General features: G+C 39.9%; 1 protein-coding gene across 21 annotated transcripts in view; it reads right to left on the reverse strand.

Moving 5' to 3' along the window:
* The window catches only part of RIMS1 (regulating synaptic membrane exocytosis 1), a 474,653-nt gene that overhangs the window by 212,091 nt on the left and 238,774 nt on the right, over positions 1 to 23,788 (reverse strand). For all 21 annotated transcript variants that reach the window (XM_060030385.1, XM_060030379.1, XM_060030380.1 and 18 more), the window contains 2 exons: positions 8,665 to 9,005; positions 3,993 to 4,855 (listed from right to left, as the gene is read on the reverse strand). In XM_060030385.1, coding sequence (XP_059886368.1) covers positions 3,993 to 4,855; positions 8,665 to 9,005 — 1,204 coding nt within the window. The remainder of the gene's footprint in view (positions 1 to 3,992; positions 4,856 to 8,664; positions 9,006 to 23,788) is intronic.

Here is a 23,788-nt window from a genome sequence, read left to right on the forward strand (position 1 = left end):
GTGTCCCCTGCATTGGCAGGCGGATTCTTAACCACTGCGCCACCAGGGAAGCCCTGTAATTATTCTTTATTATTTCTCTCAACAGAATGTAAGCTCCATAAGGGCAGGAAGCATATTTCTTTATTTTTAACATCAGTATATCTACTGAAAGTGTTAAATCCACATTTGCTAATAAACATACAAACCAACTCAGCATAAGGATAAGGATAAAAATATAAATGGTGAGAATAGTACACACATGTTAATAAATGCCTTGTGCCAGTGCTATGGTCTAAATGTTTGCATCCCCTCAAAATTACTGTGTTTAAATCTTAAGCCCCCCTAAAATGATCGCATTAAGAGGTGGGGCCTTTGAGAGGTGCTTAGGTCACAAGGGTGAAGCCCTCATGAATGGGATTAGTGCTCTTATAAAAGAGACCCCCCAGAGCTCCCCAGCCCCTTCCCCCATGTGAGGGCACAGCAAGAAGGTGCTGACTTCACATGAGTCAGGAAGAGGGCCTTCACCACAACAAGACCATGCTGGAGCCTGGACCTTAGACTTCCCAGCCTCTGGGACTGTGAGAAATTAAAGTTCTGTTGTGTATAAGCTACCTAGTCTGTGGGTTTTTGTTATAGCAGCCCAAACAGATTAAGAGAGCCAGGCACACGTTAAATATTTACTTTATACGTGTAACTGATAAAGCGAACAAGCAAATGCACGGAATACAGGTGAAATGCAGCTTTTCTCTCCCACTGTTCTTGATATTTACTCCATGGGGATAACTTTCCCTGACCCTGAAGGTCACAGCACGGCATCCGTTCTCTCCTGGGAAGATATCTCTTCCCTGATCACTCTTCCTATAAGAAGAGTGATCAGGGAAATTCACCGGAGCCTGTAAGATATAAAACGGGTTCTTTAACCTCTTCCTTGTATATTTACATGTGGGTGATGATCTCAGCTTCACTGCAGTATTAGATCTATGGCAGACATGCCACAGGCACTGCAGGACGGGAAGAATGCTAACTTAGCATCCTGTTATAGATGCATGAGCTCATTCAAACCACTCAGTAACCTGACAAAGCAGCAACTCTTATCTCCACTGTGCCAATAAGAAAATGGAAACTTAAGGAGGTTAAAAGACTTGTGCAGGGTCACAGGGTGCTGGAGATGATCATGGCTGGTCCCCAAGGGAGCCCTTAGTTGTCAATGGTGGGGCCTGGCAATGAAGTCATTAGTAACTATTACAGATGGTAGAATTTCTAACGAAGGCTGAAATCGGAAAACGTCTATGCTACGTTCATAGACATTCAGAATGAGATCATTCATAAATGAAGAGAAAACAGGGCAGTCTGTATCAGATGATGTCTCCTATGTTTCCGGAGGGGAAGACTGAACCCCAGCTTCAGAGGTGTATACACCCCAAGTGGTCACCCAAGTGCCCGGAATGAGAATTCCCAAGAAGGGGACACAGCCGCTAGAGGCAGTATGCTCTTCACATCACCTCAGCCCCATCTCTCCACTCACCCACACCACCAATCATGTTTCTTTCATAATCTGTTGTTACCGTGAATAATTTTGCATTTCAATTCTAATTCCATGTGTCTCGTGATTTATTACACATATTCAAGAGGAGTTGGTGTAGACCCTTCCTTTAAGGAGTGGGAAAATACACATATATAACTATACCTATACCATCCCCATCGGGGGTTATCTGCACACCCATTAAGCATATCCACTTACATTTTTACTTCACACTTACCTTACGGCTTAAGGGGAAAAAAATACGTGTTCACAAAACAATACTAAGGCATGAAAGGCAGCAAGAAGCTACTCACCATCTGACTTTTAAAAAACCTATAGACCACATGCAATTTATAAACATCAGTGATGAGAAGGCGAGCTGAAAAAAACCAAACTCATCACAGACACACATGAATTCAAAAGACAGCTATTTCCACTTGAGTTGCAGTAATAATAGCGACAGAGTGAGCTTCCTTTAAAGTTTTTTTTTTTTTTTTTTTGCGGTACGTGGGCCTCTCACTGTTGTGGCCTCTCCCATTGCGGAGCACAGGCTCCGGATGCGCAGGCTCAGCGGCCATGGCTCACGGGCCCAGCCGCTCCGCGGCATGTGAGATCTTCCCGGACCGGGGCACGAACCCGTGTCCCCTGCATCGGCAGGCAGACTCTCAACCACTGCGCCCCCAGGGAAGCTCACAGAGTGAGCTTTCTTAATTGTTCCCAAATATAGTATAAGATTGTTGGGGGATATATATGTATGTACATATATATATATATACACACACACACATATATATAGAAAGACAGAAAAAGAGAACAGAACGGTGGGAGAGAGGGTGGATCCACATGCACGCAGTTTGCAGGCAGAGAAGATGAGGAAGTGATTCTCTTTATAAAACATAATACTAACTGTGTAATTTACCGATTCTAAAGCAAGTCAAAAACTGTAAAAATAGTCAGTCACCTCAATATATGAATTCGTTAAGAAAAACACCAAGAACCCCAGCACCACAACAAAGATGAAAACCACAACCACTGAATTTACTGCTGTGGCCAGTTTAAATCTAAGGGAACAGCAGCAAAATGAGGAGAATCTTCAAAACAAACACGTGATTTTAACATTAAATTGAAGTATTTTCTAGACCAGTGCCACTTAAAGGCATTTTCTGGAATGATCGCTCTTGAGCACTAGGGTGAGTGGGGAATTGAATTTTTAATTTTATTTAATTTTAATTAATTTAAATATCTACATATAGCTATGGTATTGTACAGTGCAGGTTTAGACAGAAAAAAAAAAGTCAGCCCATCACGAAATGTTCCAAAATCTTTTGGACTGTAATAGGTAAAATGAAATCTGTACTGCAAAGTTACTACCAAAACACGATATATAACATCTGCATGATAGAAACTTTGTAACTTGTTTACAAATTGTAAGAAAGATTCATTTGAAACTTGAAAAACGCTACCTCTGTGACTGGAGCATTACGCCACTGAAGTGTAAAAGAAGGTACACGTCCTTTTGTCAGCCAAATAAACCCACCCCCGAATAATAACTTAAAAACACAAGACTGTGTACTGAATTTCCCAGGATGAGAGCAACCAAAATCATGAAGAACTCTTGTAACCCCAATTTGGCACACGTGATTACGTTTTTTAAATCCCACTTCCGGAAATATATATATATAGGACAACCTTCCATCCGCTGCGAGGCTGGCCGGAGCATTCCAGGTCCCACTTCTCTCCCCCACTTTTATTGAGACATAATTGACACATAGGTCCGTGGAAGTTTAAGGTGTACCCCTAACGACTTGACATACATAGAATGCCAAATTGACTACCACAGTAAGTTTAACATCCATGCCCTCATCCACTTACAAAAAAAATTTTTCTTGTGACGAAAACTTTCAGGATTTACTTTCTCAGCAGTTTCTAATATACCGTAGAGCAGCGTCAGATACAGTCACAGTCACCTTGTTGGACATTACCAGCCGCGCTTCTAAATCCTGCACGCGCGCACCTGCCAGCCAGGCACACGCGCCCCCGAGCACCCTGCTCGCGCCTCGGATCCTGGCACACGCGCCCCGGAGCTCCCCGCTCGCGCTTCGGATCCCGGCACACACGCCCCCAGCCCCGCACACGCGCCTCGGATCCCAGCACACGCGCCCCCGAACCCCCGCTCGCGCTTCGGATCCCGGCACACACGCCCCCAGCCCCGCACGCACGCCTCGGATCCCGGCACACGAGCTCTCGAGCCCCCCCGCTCGCGCCTAGGATCCTGGCACACACGCCCCCAGCCCCGCACGCGCGCCTCGGATCCCGGCACACGCGCCCCCGAGCCCCCCGCTCGCGCTTCGGATCCCGGCACACACTCCTCCAGGCCCACACGCGCGCCTGCATCCCGGCACACGCGCCCCCAGCTCCGCGCGCTGACCTCGGATCCCCACACCCGCGCATCCAACCCCGCACGCGCCCGAGCCCGCGCGGCGCCGCTCACCCTTCTCGCTGACGCTCTCGCTCTCTAGCTCCACGTCCTCGCAGCTCGTGTACTCCGGCGTGGACACGCCTTCCTCCTCCGAGCTGCTCACCGACATCTGGCGCCGCTTGCCGCCCCTCTTGGCGCGATGCGGCTTGGGCGGAGACGGCCGCACGGACTCGGACTGGTCGGAGCTGAGCGAGTCGTTGCGCAGCATGGTCTCCACCTTCTCGCGCTTGGCCTTGCGCACGAGGACGGCCGCGCCGGGGTCCAGGCGGCTCTGCTTCCGGAGCGGCTCCGGGGCCCTGGGCTCCGGGGCGTCGGCGGGGCCTGCGCCGGGCCGGGGCGCCGGCGGGCTGGGCTCGGCGAGCGGCTGGGCGCCCGGCGCCCGGGCCTCCGCGGTCCTCTCGGCCGAGTAGGCGCGCGGCGAGGCGGGAGGCGAGACCCGGGCGGCGTTGGGCGCGCGCGGGCCGGGCCTGCCCTCGGGCCCAGCTGCCGCCTCGGTGCGCGGCAGGGCCACGTCGCTGTGGCGCCGCTCGTGCCTGGCGCGGGACATCCGCGCGTGCATGCGCATCTGCTGCTCCTCGGGCGGCGGCTTGACCGGGTACCGCGCCAGGTTCGGGTCGCTGCGGTACCGGGTCTGGTACTCCTCCTCCTTCCTCTGCTTCTCGGCCTCCACCGCCGGGCCGTTCTCGCGTTTCTCTGGCACGTCGGGGTAGTCCTGGGACCGGCCTTTCTCGAGCCTTCGGCTTTCCCGCCTTTCCTTGCGCTCCCGTTCTTCCGTGGGCCCCTCCGCGGGCTGCCCAGAGGCCCTGGGCGCGCGTTTCCGCTCGCCCTTCGGCGCGCCTTTGCCATTCTGCTCGGCGACCCCTGGGGTCTTCTTCCTGTGATGCACAAAAGAACGTCCAGAAGGAGAGCAATGTGTAAAGCTCAAGGCGAAGACCAGACTCCAGAAGCATCCTTGGAAATAATTATTTATACTTCGATGTCTAATTAAAAAGCGAGGTGATAAAAGAACTACATCAAACCTGTATATCTGAGTAGCTTTCTAAATAAGGCTCCTTTGTCTCACAGCATATTCCGGGCCTTCACAACTGGCTTTCAGACTTTAAATTCTCTATAAATTAACTAGATCATTTTAAAAATCAACAAATTAACTCAGTAAATGAACAAGTTTTATGAACCTCTGCTTGTGAATCAAAGACTTTAAAATGTTCTCGATAAAAATAATATAGGTAATAATCGAGGAGTAAACGGTAATACGTACATATCAGATCAAAACGATATATATATATATTTATATATACCTGATATATATTTGGGCAAAATGTATTAACAATCTCTTATTATAACTGAAACTTTTAAAGAAACGTGAATCCAAGTGTGTCCATTTCAGGAATCAACTCCAATAGCACTTCCTCAATAGTAGAACGAAAGTACTTTTTATGAGGTTATGTGCACCCCACCACTTTTTAGGGAGACGGTTAGGAAGAATAAATGGCTGAACCTTAGCCTTCATTTTACCTTCCCCAGGCAAATATAATAGAAATCTTGAAATTTTTGAAATAATTTTTACTTTTTCCTCCCTCTCCCCATCCCTGGCCTTCTCCCTCATTTCAGAAAACAGTCCAAAATGTATAGCACAGGGAACTGTATTCAACAACCTGTGATAAACTCTAATGGAAAAGAATATGAAAAAAGAAACCCGTTTTGTGTCCTACTTTTCTCTCCATCCTCTGGGAGGCAGTGGCAAAGATAAAGTAACGGAAGAGGGTTTGGCATTCTGAATATTTAAGCTATACTGTTTAAGATACCCCTTCCAGCCCTTCTGTACACTGGAGTCCATCTGATTCGGGAAAGTCCCAGCATCGACCCCAGAAGTTACAAAAAGGGGATACCTCAGGTAAGCATTCAGGCACTGTATGCTGTACTATGCAACTAAAATAGGGGCAACCAAGGCTCTTTTTGGAATCCCGAGGTCCATAGAGAGGGCTTTCCAGAGAGAACATGGTTTGATTGGAAGTCCAAAAGCAGAATTCATGAACAAAATTTGAGAATAATATACAAGATGGGAAAAAGTAGGGCAGTTTCTGCTGTGGTTTTTCCAAAGTAGTAGTTGCTGAGCTGTGGGGTCAGTTTGAGGAGGGTCTGGTGACGATGGAAAGAAAGGGCAAAGGGTTTCCAGTGGCTCAAAATAGCAAAATAGAAGCATGGCCGATGCTGCTTGAGGCATTTAGATCGCTCGGCCCTTTGAAGTGGAAGGGGGTTTCAGGGAGGGAGGAATTGCAAAGGTAGTATTGCCTTTTTCCAGTGTAAGGGGTCTACTATGAATACAATCCGTCATTATCAAATAGAGTTTTCGTAAGAGTGACGAATGCACTGCAAACTTTTAGTAGCTCATTAAGGCAGAGCTGTGCTTGCTGGAAGTTTCTATTGAGTCAGTTTACTTTTTTTTTTTTTTTTTTTCTGAAATGCTGATAAATGACACTTACCTTGCAGAGTTTGTGTGAGGATTAAAGGAGACACCATCTGTGAAAATGCTTTATGAAAGGATAGAGTATTATGCAAATGGGACTTCTCCAGTCTCTCTGATTCTTTGCTTCACTGAATAGGCCTTTTCTCACCTCTACCTTAATTGTTCCATTCCCACTAGCTCCTGATGAGTGTACAAAGTAGGACCACGAGTTCTTCAGTAGTTTAAACAGACGGCCATTCCTTCTGTCTTCCTTCTCTCTCTGAAGCAGGCCAACCCTGACTGGTACCCGGCTCTCCTTGCCTTTTCCTCCAGCCCCACGTCCTCATTGTTGTCTTAAGTATTTATATAATCAGAAAGGCTATTTGCCCTTATCAGTCTTTTTCAGCTTTCATCAGAAAGCCTCTTCCTGGCCCTTACTCTTAAATTCTTTGTAGTTTTTCACCCTCTATCTGAAACAGGACTCATATTTTCCCTTTAGAGATTTTACAGCGCCCAATTCTTCCTCTTGTTTAAAAGAGATCATTGTTTCTGAGCCATCCTGAACTGCCCCTTCGATATCTTCATCTCCCCTTAACTCAGCAGTTTCTCACCAGTCCTGCCATCACTGAAGTGGCTCTTGTAGTCTTCCTGTCATGGCCTTTCCTGTTCCGTCTGCCCACCACACGTTCCTGGCTGTCCTATAAACCTGAATTCATAAGACACTCCTCTTTCCTGTGGCTCCCAAAGGACTCGTGTTTGTATTTTCTAGCTCTGATCACATCACCTTTCTGGGCCAGTTCACTGCCCGGGGCTCTGTCTTCTCTCGGAGATGGTGTGGTCTCTTCCCCAGGATCTGTGAGAAAAGGGACCCTGTACAAAGCATCTTTATGCCCTCTGGTTCCTGGCGGTCTTCAGTGATGGTAAACACACGGCGGCTACTGGCTGCATTCACTGGAGGCCACCCAAGGGCCAGCTGCTGAGCACACGTGCTCATGCAACCACTGCAAGGTGCCTGTGACCCCTCGTGGCAGAGCCAGGCCTGGAATCCAGACCTGTTCAGCTCTGAAGTCTTTGATCTTACTGTGTGGGTTTTGTTTGAAAAAGATAGCAGAAGACTTCCGTGGGTCCTACCCTCCCACCCAGTGGAATAAATAAGGGTCACACAGACAAAAAGCAGCCACGCTTAGTGATAACCGTCTGGTCCCCCAAACTCACAGCCTCGGGAAGAAAAGGGCCATGTCCTCCTTGTCAGCACTGTTGCCTAGTGCACGGCATCCTGTCTGGTCACAAATCCACTGTTTTTTTTTTTTTTTCTTTTTGCGATACGTGGGCCTCTCACTGTTGTGGCCTCTCCCGTTGCGGAGCACAGGCTCTGGACGCGCAGGCTCAGCGGCCATGGCTCACGGGCCCAGCCGCTCCACGGCATGTGGGATCTTCCCGGACTGGGGCATGAACCCGTGTCCCCTGCATCGGCAGGCGGACTCTCAACCACTGCGCCACCAGGGAGGCCCAAATGAATGACTCAATCGACAAACTGAAATAATCTGATCATGTTAGCCCAGGCTTACAATCCTCTGAGGCTTTCCATTATTTCTAAGATAAAGTCTATGAAATTTAACCTGGCTAAAAGGCCCAATGTGACCTAGGCACTCAGACCCTACCAGTCACCTCTTCTCCACTCGCTCCCCTTCTCTGCTACTCACCCCCGAGCCCATAGCATCTTTCGGGTTGTCCCACCGGCCTTGTTCCTTCCAGCCAGGTGCCAGCGCCCTTACCTGGAGCACCCATCCCGCCCTTCACCTGGCTCATCCCTAGTCACCTTCAAAGCTCAGCGTAAAAGAAATGTCCTCTAGGAAGGCTTTGCTGACGCACCCACACACCCTCCAGTGGGTCAGTCCCCCATCCTCTTGTCTCAGAGCACACTTTCAACTACAGGACTCACTCAAACAGTAAATAAATGGTCCAAGAGCTGTTCTCAGTTCAGGGTTGGAAGTTAGTAGTGCAGGTGGGTGACTGAGTCAGATGACTTGTTTACATCCGTGCATGAAAGACAAGCTTCTCGGCAAAGGTCTCCTAAGGAAGGATACATTCTAGACAGAGACAGCCCAGGCCCAGTGTCGCCTTCCTCATGGGCCTGAGAAGTACCCCTTCCACATAGCCTAGCAGTTAAATTCTTGAAGATGGCTTTGCTCTCCATCTAAGACTTTGCCTTTTGCTTAAGAGTTGATGACCTCTTACCTGTCTCTGGGAGGCTCACTTCTAGACCTGAAAGAAGCCTGCTTCTGCTCAGGCCTCCCGGCTTGCTGCGAGGGCTCAGCCCCCTTTCTCCTGTCGGGCGGCACGCTGTGGGGAACCTGGTCCTGGGGAGAGGCAGTGGCTGTGCTCAGGGGGGTCTGAGACCTAGATCGCTCCTGCAGCCGGGATTTCTTTTCTCTCGGGGCCTCAGAACCAGCGCCTGTAGCTGTATCGCTGAGGGTTCCATCCTGACTTGCCTGCTGAGGGCCGCTTCCGAAGAACCACGCCCCTGATTTGGTTAAGATTTCTTGTTGCTTTCGACACAAATTGCATACCCACATCACCTATTTGAAGAAGAGAGAACGATATAAATTCTTTGCACTATTTGGAAATTATTTATTTTCATCACACTAAAATATCCCTTAAGGAAGAAAGAATGGTTGTCATCTTTATATTTATCCTTGTACATTTCTCATGAAAATGATCTTTGTACAAATCACCGTCAAGTATATGAATGCCTGAACCGAGATGCATCTGAAATCATAGGCTTCTGGTAACCAGGATAGAGTTTTGCTTGGCATTTCTAACACTATGATTCTGAGTTGCATATTACCATGTATCCATCACATTTTGAATGACTGTCTTTGAAGTTTCATTTAAAATAGCTTAGTAAAAATGGTCTGAGCAGGGTAGTCGATTGATTAGAAAAATGTTGTAGGGCACCATAGAATTAATATTTATGTACATAAACCTCAGTGTGTCATAGGATTTAGAAGGATCTACTCAAAAACCATCCATTATTAAAATCAATATGACAAGATATTTACGTGGAACAAACAATGAAAGGTAGGCACAAAAGAAAAGTTCAGGCTGTATATTCTCTCTAGTTTACCAGCAATCAACTAACCTCAGCTAGAAGAGCTCTTTCGGAGCCATCATTTGGAAACACATCTGCTGATAAATTATAAGATGTTATCGCCACTTAAAATAAATCTGTATAGCTGCTCTCCTCGTGATGACACTTACAACGAATGTAATAATGGCGCCAATGACGGTAACAGAAGTAATGAATAATACAATAATAACAGCAACGCCCGCCTCAGTGACTTTTCTTGGATCGCACTTCAGTTTTTCCTTTGCATTTCAGAAACAGCACCTCCGGGAAAGGCTGATTACCAAACTCTAGGTTCTCATTTTCACTAATACTGACTCAGTCAACAATTGTACAAACATATCACGTAAGGATGAATAAATCCTCGAAACATTAAGTGAGAAACAATATAAAAGAGGAAAAGAAGAAGCATTGTTTAGTTGGCGAAAAGAAGAAAATGTACTACTGAAAACATTCAGATGGATACAAAGAAAACTATCACTTGTTATTGTTTACAAGACAAAATAAAAGCTAAAGTGAGAATAAGAAAAAGACAGAGAAAATATATTTTTAAAAAGGAAAATATTGCAGATGAACTGTTAAGAATTGCTCCCTTCCAAGCAAGAAAATTCAAATGAATTTTGAAAACTAAGACCAGCAGAGAGATTTGCTATAAAATGTTGAAGATTGATTATGCTTAACTCATTCCTCTACACTTTCTCGGGTTATGAAATGAAGACAACTCGGTCCACAAAAGCAGTTACTTATAGCATCTGCACAATGTATTAGATCACAGACTTCCCATTTAACGAGATGAACAATGCATAGTATACGCCTGTATCAGAATACAGGATCTATGGAATGGAACTTCAATTTAACATGCTTGCCAAATATGGCTATACTGTGCACAATGTATTAATACCACCATCTCTTAGATATCATTAATAAGGTCCCTCAGAAGTCCTGATTGATTGAGAGTGGACGTATCAAAGATGGCGATACCTTAGGACCAGAACTTCCATCAACAGTGACACTGAGTCTCCTCCGCCCAGACCCTGGATGGGGACAGGTGATGTGCTTCCTCTTTGGCTGCCTCTTTGGTTGACAAGACAGTGATGCGGAGGTCTGAATTCATGGAGTTCAAGGAGATTGGTATGAAACTTTGACTATTTTACAGAAATGAAGTACACATTAAATTTTTATTTATTACACTAATAATAAGCAAAATACTACTCTTTATCAAATTAGGTCCTTTTCTACAAAAATATTAAAATGTATTTAGGATAAATATGAATTTCCTTCAAAACCATACAGAACACAACAAAATTTACAATTATTACAAAAGTTTCAAAATGGAATTAAGCTGAATAAAGAGGCAGAAAAAAGAAGAAAATATGCACTTCTGCATATTTTCTAGAAAGTTGTTATCACAATCTTAGCTTGAGTGTTTCACATTTTTAAGTGCTATAAAAATGGATCAATAGAAGGTAATTGCCAGATTTGTGCAGATTCCATGTTTTGAATATTTTACAAGTTTTGAATATGTGCTGCAGGATTGATAAAAGCAAACAAAATATAGTTATTTTTTATTTTAATAAGTTAAAATTACAATTAAATTGTAATTAAATTAAATTTTAGTTAAATTTTACAATTCACTTAATTTCATTTTTAATTTATTCAAAAGGTTATAATTAGTAGTTAAGAAGAAGCAGCTGTTTTGATTAATGCATTTAATATTATTCATTCTTTTAAATCTGTGATATTTCCTTAATTTTTGTAGAGTTTTAACACTTAGGAAAACTATTGTTTAATTCCAAATTTTCCTATGTATTACCTTTTTGTGCACCATAATATTTTTAGATTTGTATTTAAAAATTGTAAGTGTGGTCAACCTATCTGCCAATTTGAAAGCAAAATTAACTGTAAAAAAGTTAAAATATTTTTATTGAAATACTACCTCCCAATATCCATTATTAGTTATATAAATTAGTCTTGCCACAGAGTTTACAAATGAAAAAGAAATTGCTTATATGAGATGTAAAAAAATATGAGATTACAATAGAATATTAGTCATACCTTTCAACACATTTTGTATCAAACATTGCAGACATGTATAAAAATGAGCTAATTCGTTGCTGAGAAGCAACACAGTTACGTGTGTGAGATAGGTTTCCACTGTCTCATAGTAGATGAGATAGTGGAAAATAGTTGATGACAGAGGAGATGAAAATGAATGAGTTCTCTTTGGTGCTTGTTATGATGTGTGTGTGTGTGTCTGTTTGAGTGTGTGTCTGTGTGTGTATGTCTGTGTGTGTGTGTGTGTGTTTCTCCTAGTCTTTTGTTATTGTTACTTCATAGGTTTAATTTTTCCTTTTGGAATTTTATTAAATACATAATATGGATTTATGAAATATAAAATATGATATAAATTGCTTCTTTTTAAAAAGTAAAGCACCCCAATCCCACTGTTCCACTATTAATATTTCAGTTTAGTTTTTCTATACAAATTTAAAACAAATTCCACTGTAACTTGGCATTCTATTTACTCACTTAATATTACAGCATAAATATTTCTATGGATTCTAAATGTTTCTAAAACATTTTAATATTACAAAATATTCTATAGACACTGTATACCATTAGTCTAACCCTTAAACTGCTTACATTCTTTCACATTAATACAGAACTCTGCAGTAAAAAAGTGTTGATCAAACTGTTTTCCTATTTAAAGTCATTTATTTTTTAGAATGTATCAGAAAAATCAAATTACTGGGTAAAATTTTAGAGTGCTTTTAAGGTTCTTCTGCTATAAGCACTATACAATAGTTTAGGATTCTTTGTCTATTTTGCAAAATAGCCTCCCAAATGGGTTTTGCCAAATTGTAACCAAAAACCTGACAATATCAGCTCTGGAATTTAAGGTCTGATGATTTAATAATGCCCCCAGACCGTGTACTCTCACTCTCATCAGTGTTTCAGATTTAAGATAATATAATGAGATCTCACCTAAATAATCACCAAAAGGCATCTAACAAAGTCATAACTGTCCATTCAAAAACACCTCCACATAAGCACATACAAGCACACCCTGAGAAGTCCCAATCAACCTTTCTAATTCCTTGTTTTTGTCTTTGTGCCTTTTTTCCCCTATGGATAGTTAATAAATCATTTAAAAAAACAAACAAACAAAAACCTAGAACATTAAAGAGAAAGGCCAAGATAAATGTAAAGGAGAACTGACTTTGGAAAAGTAAGAGATAATTCCAAGAATAGAAAAGAAAACTTAAAATGGTGTCTAATTAGTGTTCAGATACCAGAACAAAAAGAGCTCTTGAAAAACAATACTAAGATTGTCAACAACAAAAAACGAATTTCAAAGAAGGAGTTTATTAAAAAGTCAAGAGATAAAAAAATATGAGACAAATTCCAGCTAGTTCCAAAAAGAGAGAACAGAACATAGCAGAGAATGAATTTTGCAAAAATAATAGGAGGCAAATTCCCAGAGTGGAAAAAGTCACTGCATTTTAACAAAAAGAATGGAAAAAGAAACCACAAAGAGACAACATTGCTATAAAATTTCAATACACCAAAGATAAAGAGAAGATCCTAAAAGCTTCCAGAAAGAAAAAGTCAGATCCCTTTCAAATAGAATAGATCAGATTTCTCATCAGCAATATTGAATGTTTGAAGACAGGGAGAAATACCTTCAATGTTCTTGGGGAAAACATTGGAGCCTGCAATTCTATAGATAAGCAATTCATCAAGCAAGTGTAAAAGCAGTAAGCAGTATTTTCAGCATTTGGAAGAACTTGGAAAATTTACCACTCACACAGCCTTCCTTAGCAAAACAAAGTCTTCCAAGAAAGAGGAGGAAATGGGATCTAAGAGCAAATGGTCATTTGCAGAAAGAGCAGTTAGGGAAGTCCCAGCGTGAACAGCCCCTTCTGGAAGCTTAAAAAGAATCTTGGAGCAATAGTGCTTTGTGACCACCTAGAGGGGTGGGATAGGGAGGGTGGGAGGGAGACGCAAGAGGGAGGAGATATGGGGATGTATGTATATGTATAGCTGATTCACTTTGTTATAAAGCAGAAACTAACACACCATTGTAAAGCAATTACACTCCAATAATGATGTTAACAACAACAACAAAAAAAGAAACTTGGAGCAAGAGGATGAGGCTCCTGGAATGAGGATTTCAAGAGTGAGAATAAAATATCTGAGAAAACAACAGCAACAGCAACAAAGGACCTCATGGAATGCACAGTGTAGTTTACATAAAGAAACTTAGCTGGCTAAAAGAAGAACCCATTTGCATCTGAAGGTAGGAACATTCTCCACCAAGTGGAACAATGTATTGGCCCCCTAGAATATCATGCATAATCTAAGCCCACCACTCAGCTCTATGGTGGATAAGAACTGTATTATTTCAAGTTGCAGATGTGCCTGGTGGAGGAAATGAACTAATGATTAGGTGGAAGGACAGAGGGGTGTCTAAATGAACCTTATCCTTCTCTGTCACAGCAAGAGTATACGGCTGGGAGCAGCGTTTACTAGCCCTGAACTTAGATGCTCGATTGTACTTTGTCTCTCATGAATAAACTTGCAGTTGGGAAAGAATATACTTGCAGAGGATTCTTATTTTTGATATTGATATAATGCTTTCTTCTTTGTATTTCATTTTTATCCACATATACATAGTTACATAGACAGGTATATGCAGTTTGATGTCTAGTGGTATATTTACCTTTCAACTATACTCATAATATATGATTAAATGTAGAATGGCATACCATGATCATTAACTGCCATTTATTGATAATTTTATCACTTCTGTTCATTTCCATGTTACTAATGAGAATGAACGTTTTTCTCAGTGTTTTCCAGATGTTCATTAAGATATTGACTGCCCCAGCCTTTTGTGTCTTTATCAATTGAATTAATACTATTTTCCTACTCATTTTAATTGATTTAACTCTTTGAGAGAAAGAGTTTTCATATTGTTACTTGTCATTTCAATTATCTTTCTCTTTGTCAATAAAATGGTTTTTCATTTTATACAGTCTAATCTATTGTGCTCTTCCTTGGCAATTCTTCTGTTGTACTTTAGCCCAGAAAACGCTTTGATAAATATTCGCTTTTATTTTTATTGACTAAATACGGTTGAACATTTTACAATTTACTCCTTGGTCCCTCAGAATTTACTCTGATGTGTGACAAGAGATAGGGATCTAAAGTGGGTGTTTTTTTCCCTCATAGCTAACTACCTTAACATGATTTACTGGATAATCGTTCATCACACGACCAACCTTCAAAGAAGACTATGTGTCTAGAGTTAAACAGCGCAGGTTCGAATCTCAGACACACCACTTCTTTGCTATTTACTCAGGTCCCCTCCCTAACACAGTGCCTCATCAGTAAACTGAGGATCTAATAGCTCCTAACTCACTGAGATGTTTGGGGCATTAATGACATAATTTATCTGAATCGCTCAGCACAGATCCTGACAGATAGTAAGCGCTTATGAGGCACTAATAACATGATAATGCCTAATTATTACTAATAATTACCATCATCATTACTTTACTAATCATACATATAAAATCTTTTAGGGGATTTCAACTGCATACAAAGCCAGCAAGATAAATTTTGTTCCTACAGAGATACAGACGTATAAATGCGAACGTAATTCAACCACATCAGCTGCATTACATTATACAGTTCCTACACCTTGAGATGCTTTCACACAGGCTGTCTGATGGTGTGTCTCTCATTGCTCTTGTCTGTGTAAAAGTCAAACATTTTTCTTATCTTGATTCTGTGTAGGTCACAGCATGTCACCGAACACTCAACACGATGAAAAGAGCAGAACTGGGGAAGTCACACCATCTGTCTATGTTTCAGTTTACTCATTTGTAAAATAGGGAAAGTAATAGTACGGATGATGTCACAGCCTCTGTCAGGATTAAGTGAGTGAGAGAATATATGCAACCGTGTTTAGCACACAGAAAGCACTCAGTACATATACAAAAACTCCCTGAAGACGTGTCTTCAATTAAATTAAATTATTCTTTATTTTCTGTATGAAGTACCATACTCTGCACATATTTCTGATTTAAACAAATATTTCTGTTATGTGCTGGCATTGTGCTAGGCTCTGGGGATATATCAGTGAACAAAATGACAAAAATCTTGCCTGTGGAGTTTATGTTCCAGTGAAGGAAACAGACAAAAACAAAACAAAATAGTAAACATACGAGGCATGCTGGATAGTGAGAAGTGCTGTAGAAAAAATAAGAACAGGCATTCTGTGTGGCAGTGAGTGGGGTGACCTTCAAAATGGCTGGTCGGGGAACATTTCACTGAGAGAGAGTATCTGAGTATGTCAGGCTGTAAGAACAGCAAATGAAGAAGATTTTGAACAGGGGTATGCCTGCTGGTTTCAAGGAACAGCTGGGGCCGAGGCAGTGAAGGTGGTGTGGTGTGGTGGGTTCACAAAGCAACAGGGGTCAGACTGAGTAGGTCTTCATGAGTCACAGCAAAGACTTTGACTTTCACGATGAGAGTGATGGAAGCTCTTGGAAGGTTTTGAGCAGAGAAACGACCTAACGTGTTTTATGCTTTAATTGGATCCTTCTAGCCACTGTGTTGAGAATTAAATGCAGGAGCTCAGTTGCAGAATCTTTTTGAATTGAATTCTAATACTGCTCTTTTTACTCTCTTTAGGCTCATCTTTGCCAGATATGTTTCCTAACCCCTTTAGTTTATCTTTTTGTGTCATTTTGTTGGCGTTGCATCTCTTCATATACAGCACAGGACCGAGTTGTATTTATTTATCTAGTCTTTGTGTTTCAGTAGCATCCAAACATGCACTATCCTTATTTTCTATGTCCTGACTCATATTTTTTCTGGCATTCAGTAACTTTATTGACATTTAATAAATTGTGGTAATTATTATTGTCGTAACCTTAATTTAAGGAGCAGAAACTTATCTGTTGTTTGCAAGGAAAGTATCGAGGTACTATGTCTGAGAATTCACAAGTTCAAATTTATTGTTTCTAGTGACAGAAAGTGTATAAAGTCTCATAAAATATTCTACAGTGAGTAAAATGACTCCTATTTTAGATATTACCTGGTCAATAGATAGCTGGTATTATGGAAATTCACAGGTAATATTAAAGTACTTTTTATTGGTTTATAACACTATATAAGTTTTGTGTGTACAGTATTATATTTTGACTTCTGTATACATGACTGCATGCTCACCACCAAGGATTTAGTGTCCATGTGTAACCATAGAATTGACCCCCTAACCTCCTTTCCCTCTGGTAACCAATACTTGTTCTCTCTACCTTTGGGCTTCTTTTTGTTTGGTTTATTCATTTATTTTGTTTGTTTCTTCCATTTATATTGCACTTGTGAGTGAAATCATGTTATTTGTCTTTCTTCATCTGACTTATTTCACTTAGTATAATGCCTTCAAGGTCAATCTGTGTAGTCATGAATGGCAAAATTTCATCTTTTTAAATGAATGAGTAATATTCTATTCTATATACAAAAACACATCTCCTTTATACATTCTTCTGTTGACAGGCACTTAGATTTTTTCCGTATCTTGACTATTGTAAATAATGCTATGATGAACATAAGGGTGCCTGTATTTTTTCAAATTAGTGTTTTGTTTTGTTTTGTAATCTTTGAATAAATGCTCAGAAGTGGAATAGCTGGATCATGTAGTAGTTTCAGTCTTAATTTTGGGGGGAACCTCTATACAGTTCTCCACAGTGGCTGCACCAATTTACGTTCTCACCAGCAATGCATGAGGGTTCCCTTTTCTCCACATCCTTTGATTTCTTTTTTGACCTAATAGTTGTTCAGTAGCATGTTGTTTAGTTTGCACATTTCTGTGATTTTCCATCTTTCTTCTTGTAGTTGATCTCTAGTTTCATAACTCTGTGATAAGAAAAGATTCTGGATATAATTTCAATCTTCTTAAATTTATTGGGACTTGTTTTGTGTCCCAAAATATGCTCTATCCTTAAGAATGTTCCATGTGTGCATGAAAGGAATATGTATTCTGTTGCATTTGGATGGAATGTTCTGTATAAATCTATGAAGTTCATCCTGTCTAATATTTCATTTTAGGCCTCTGTCTCCTTGTTAACTGTCTATCTGGATGATCTATCCATTGAGGTAATGGTGATCCTATACTAGGTGCATATATACTAATCACAGTTAGGTTTTCTTGATGAAATGTCCCCTTTATCCTTATATAATGTCCATCTTTGTCTCTAGTTACATTTTTTTGGCTTGAACACTGTCTTCTCTGGTATAAGTATGTCTACCTCCACTTTCTTTTGGCTGCCATTTGCTTAGCATATCATCTTTCATCCATTCTCTTTGAGCTTATGTTTGTCTTTAGAGCTATAGTTCAATTTTGTTTTTTAATCCATCCAGCCACTCTGTGTCTTCTGACTGGTGAATTCAATCCATTTATATTTAGGTGATTATGAAATGAGAACTTAGTATTGCCATTTTATTTTTTCCTTTCTGTTTGCTCTATATCTCCATTGATTCTTTTTCCTTCTGTTTTTGTCTGCCATTTTAATTTGGTGATTTTCTATGATTTTTTTTCAGTTTCCCCTTTTTTAGTGTTTTCTCGCTCTGCTCTGGATTTATATTTTGTGGTTGCCATGAGATTTCTATAAAACATCTCATAGATAAAGTCGTCCTTTTTCTACTGATAGAATTCATTTTCATTTGCCTATATGGATCTTAACCTTTTTTTCTTCCCCTTTTATGTTTTTGTTGTCTCAAAGTATCCTATTTTATGTTGTAAGTTTGTTACCAAATTGAAGTAGCTATAATTATATTTAATGCTTTTTTCCCTTTAACCTTTATGCTATAATCAATTGCTCAACAACATATTCTGATATAGAGTTGTAATTTTCTGCTTTTGTCTGTCAATTTATCACCTTACTAAAAGTTTTGTATACTTCTGCTTTTTCCTTTCAGGTAGAAGAGCTCCTTCCAACATCTCTTGTAAGGCACGTCTAGTGGTGATGACCTCCCTCAGCTTTTGTTTGTCTGGGAAAGCCATTACTTCTCCTTCATAAGGTACCTTTATGAAGGGTAACTTTTCTGGATAGAGTATTCTTGGCTGACAGTTTTTATCTTTCAGTATTTTGAGAATGTCATTCCACTCTGTCTTGGCCTATAGAGTTTCTGCTGAGAAATCTGCTGTAGCCTAAGGGCAGGTTTCTTTGTAGGTGATGATCATTTTTTCCCTGGCTGTTTTAAAATTCTTTCTTTGTCATTGACTTTCAATAGTTTTAATATAATGTGCCTTGGAAAAGGTCTTTTTGTATTGAGATAATTAGTTGTTCTCTTAGATTCATGGACTTGTATATCCAGTTGCTTCCCCAGGTTTGGGAAGTTCTTAGCTACTATATCTTTAAGTAAACTCTCTGCTCCTGTCTTTCTTTATTCTCCTTCTGGGATACCCATTATCTTAATGTTGCACTTCCTAATAGAGTTGGATAGTCTTGCAGAATTTCTCCTTTTTTTAAAAATCTTAATTCTCTTTCCTCTTCTACAGGTATCATTTCTAGATTTCAATCTTTGAGCTCCCTAATTCTTCCATCTGGTCTGCTCTATTTCCAATGCCTTTAATGCATTCTTTATCTCCTTTATTGAGGTCTTCAGCTCCCAAATTTCTGTTTCGTCCTTTTTTAGAGTTTCAATCTCTTTGGTAAAGTATTCTTTCTGTTTGTGAATTTTATCCCCAAACCCATGGAGCTGCCTAAGTTCTTGCTCTTCTGCATTTCTTCCTCCAATGGGCTCCATGAGAGATCACAACTCCTTTAACAAAATATTTTTGAAGTTTATACAATAAATGGGCATGTGTTTAATAACTTATACTCATGCCTCCTAGATTAACACAGTATTTGCATTATAAAACATGCAAAATATAAATTTAAATGAATGAGATAAAATATAATAGAATTTGAATTCTATATTGTACCCAAATAAAATTAGAAAACACTAACAAAAATTCTGGGAATAGCCTAATTTTGGAAATTAAGCAACACGTATATAAATATGTGAAGGTCAAAGAATAAATCACAAGAGAAATTAAAATGTGTTTTTTGATCTGAATGATAATAAAATACAACTTATTAAAATTTCTGAGATGTGGCTAAAGTACTTTTTAGAAAATTATAGCTTTAAACACTCCATTCCAAAAGAAACAATTATAAAATCAATGATCTAAGTTTTCACATTAAAACAGACAAAATTAATGAAATTAATTAACAAGAATAATGAAATATAGAATAAAGAAGAAAACAATAGAGATTAGAGTGGAAATCAGTTAAGTATAAAATTTAAAAATCAATAAAACCCAGATAAGATCAATGAAATCAGAAACTGGGTTATGATACCTCTTATACGTGGAATCTTAAAAAAAATGATACAAATGAACTTATTCACAAAACAGAAACAGACTCACAGACTTAGAGAATGAACTTATAGTTACCAGGGGGGAAGGGTGGGGGCAAGGGATAGAGTAGGAGTTTGGGATTAACAGGTACACACTGCTATATTTAAAACAGATAGCCAACAAGGACCTACTGTATAGCACTGGGAACTCTGCTCAATATTCTGTAATAATCTAAATGGGAAAGGAATTTGAAAAATAGTAAAAAAAATTTTTAAATAAAATTTAAAATTAAATTAAATTAAATTTAAAAAAAAAAGAAAAGCTGTAACATTCATTTCAGGGACTAGCTTCTATTTCAAATGTGCCTAAATGGAGAGTTATGCATTTAAACTGTGGACTATTTTCATGTAAGGGAAACAAAATAAATTGCACTGAGACCCACTTAAACATCAAAAAAAAAAAAAAAAAAGAAACTGGCTCTTTGGAGGGAGTAATAAAATTGATGAACATCCCACTTGACTGATTAAAAAAAATAACAGAAAATAGAATTACCAAAAGAGGGGACAGCACCACAGATTCTAGACTCATTAAAAAGATAAATAAGGGAATATTATGAACAACTTTATGCCAATAAATTAATTAACATGGATTAGAGAAATTCCATTAAAATTCAAACTACCAAAACTGACACAGGAAGAAATAGGAAACATCAATTGCCCCATAACTAATAAAGAGGTTGTATTCATAATTAAAAGACAATGTACAATGAAAATGTCAAAACCAGATATCTTTACTGGAAAATTCTTTTAAACATATCAAAATGATATCAATATAACATGGACTTTTTTTTACTAAAAAAGAGGAAGATTGACCACTTCCGCTTCTGAACTCCTTTTATCAGGTCAGCCTAGCCTTGAAGCTAAATTCCAGATACAAGAAAACCCTCCTGTAGAAAAAAAAAGTTAAAAACCACTATCCCTCAAAAACATAGAAGCAAAAAGCTTTCAGAAAAAGTTTATCAAATATACAGGAAACCTACCACTAACAGTACATTTATTGTGAAAGTCAAATGTTTTCTACCTAAGATTGAGAGCAAAGCAAGGATTTCTGTTCTCAACATCACTATTAACCATTGTAATAGAGATCATAGCAAATACAATAAGACAAAAAGAAATAAAATATAAATTTTGGAAAGGAAAAGGTAAACATATCCTTATGGACAGAAGTCATAATAGTATATACAGGAATTCCTAAAGAATCTACAAAACACTGCTGGAACTAATATCTTGTAGCAGGACACAAATTCAATATACAAAAATAAATTTTAATCCTTAAGGATAAATTTAGCACCTATTTGTGTAAAAGCTCTACACTAAAATTTATAAAACATTGTTGAGAAAAAATTTTTGAAGACTGCTGTGGACTGGACTGTGTCCTCCCCCTCCCCCCCCCAATTCATATGTTGTAGTCCAAAGCCCTAACTGTATGTGAAGATAGGGGCCTGTAAGAATGAGATCATGGGGGTGGGACCCTGATCCAAAGAGACTAGGATTAATGTCCATATAAGAAGAGAGAGATGAGAGCTTTCCCCCCTGCTCCTGCCTGTGGAAGAACAGAGGGAAAGCCAGGTGGGGACACAGCAAGAAAGTGGTTGTCTCCAAGCCAGGAAGAGAGCTCTCACCAGACCCTGACCCTGCTGACACCTTAACCTTGGACTTCTCAGCCTCATGATAAATAAATGTCTGGTGTTTAAGCCACCCAGCCTATAGTAGTTTGTTATGATAGTTCAAGCAGACTAATAAATGGAGACATTTGACATTTAATGATTGAAAAACTCTGCCTTGTTAAGATGCTATTTCTCCCAAATAAGAAGCATGAGTGGGAGACCAGAGGTAAGCAGAGAGAAGTTTGGGTATTTTTTTCTTCCAGTAGTTTAGACAGTTACTTCATCCCTCTATAGCTCCCCTTGGATGGCCCCTCATTATACTGCCCTCCCAGGATCCAATAGCACCATTTCTTCCCCAACTCCTCTAGACCTAGATGTGTTCGTGGCTTTCCAGCTTCAAACCATCTCAGTCTCTGATTGGATGAAAGCAATCTGCCTCTACCCTTACTTCCTGGAAGAAGCAAAAGTACTTGATTTTGATATAATATAACATCATAAAAACCTCAAATTACATAGTAAGTTTTTCATGAAAAGTCTAAAGCATCCATCCAAAAATTACTACATATACCAGGAGGCAACAACACATGAAGAAAGACAGAAAGAGATGAAGACAGAGAGACAGGGGCAGGTAGAGAGAAAGAGGAAGAAGGAGAGAGAAACACGTAATGGAAACAGACCCGCAGGAGATCTAAATACTGGAGTTGTAAGACAGATATTCAAATATGGTGTTTAATATGTCCAGTAAGTTAGATGACAAGATGAAGAATCTAAACAGAGAATCAGAAACTATACAAGAAGCAAATGAAAATTCTAGAACTGAAAAAGAGTGAACTTAAATAATTAAGAACTCAGTAGATTGGTATCCTTTCAAATTAGAAAAAATAGAAAATAGGATTAGTGAACTCAAATTAGGATAAAATATGCAGGCTGATGTAGGGAGAAGAAAAAATATTGAATTATAAAATAAGGATGATCATAAGAGAGTTATGAACCATGGTAAGAAGGTTTAGCATGTGTGTAATTGGAGTCTTAGAAGGAGAAAATATAAAGTATGGAGCAGAAGCAATCCTTGAGGCCATGATTTTCCAAAACTAGCTGCTATGGACCGAATGGCTGTGTTCCCTCTATATTCATATGTTGAAGCCCTAATCCCTAATGCGGTTGTATTTGGAGGTGGGTACCTTGATTTTGAACTTCCCAGTCTCCAGACTGTGAGAAATGAATGCCTGTTGTTTAAGCACCCCTGTCCATGGTATTTTGTTATAACAGCCAGAATTGACTAAGACACCAATGAAAGACATAATGCCACAGAGTCGAGAACGGCTGGAAACCCTAAGCAGAATAAAGACAAAGAAAACAACACCTAAGTACATCAGAATACAACTATAGAAAACCAAAGACAAACTTTTAAAACAGCCAGAGAAAAAAAGAAACATTATTTTCAAAGGAGAAACCATAAGATTGATAACTGACCTCTCAACAGAAGAGTTAGAAGACAGTACAATTATATTTTGGTGATGAAGGAAAATAAATGCCAAATGGAATTCTATAAAAGTGGAAAATGTTGGGCTTCCCTGGTGGCGCAGTGGTGGAGAGTCTGCCTGCTGATGCAGGGGACATGGGTTCATGCCCCGGTCTGGGAAGATCCCACGTGCCGTGGAGCGGCTAGGCCTGTGAGCCATGGCCACTGAGCCTGCGTGTCCAGAGCCTGTGCTCCGCAATGGGAGAGACCACAACAGTGAGAGGTCCGCGTACCGCAAAAAAAAAAGAAAAAAAATGTGGAAAATGTCCTTTAAAAATTAAGCCATTCTTCTTTTTTCATTTCTTTTCTTTTTTTTTTTTGGTCCACTGCAGGAAGGAGGGATCTTAGTTCCCCGACTAGGGATTGAGCCCATGCCCCCTGCAGTGGAAGTGTGAAGTTCTAACTACTGGACCACCAGGGAATTCCCCAAAACAAAGCCATTCTGATTCTAGTAAAATGTGAACGTGTTACCAGCTGAAGCACAGAAAAGGATATACTAAGGAGAGGTTTTTAGAAGGAGGAGAAGTATACCAGATGGAAACCAAAATACAGGAAAGAATGGAGAGCAACAATTGGTAAATGTAAATAAATATTTATGGCAAGCAAGAATCATTTAAAATATTTATCTTA

The sequence above is a fragment of the Delphinus delphis genome, chromosome 14 (genome assembly GCF_949987515.2).
Source record: "Delphinus delphis chromosome 14, mDelDel1.2, whole genome shotgun sequence".
Classification (NCBI taxonomy): Eukaryota; Metazoa; Chordata; class Mammalia; order Artiodactyla; family Delphinidae; genus Delphinus; species Delphinus delphis.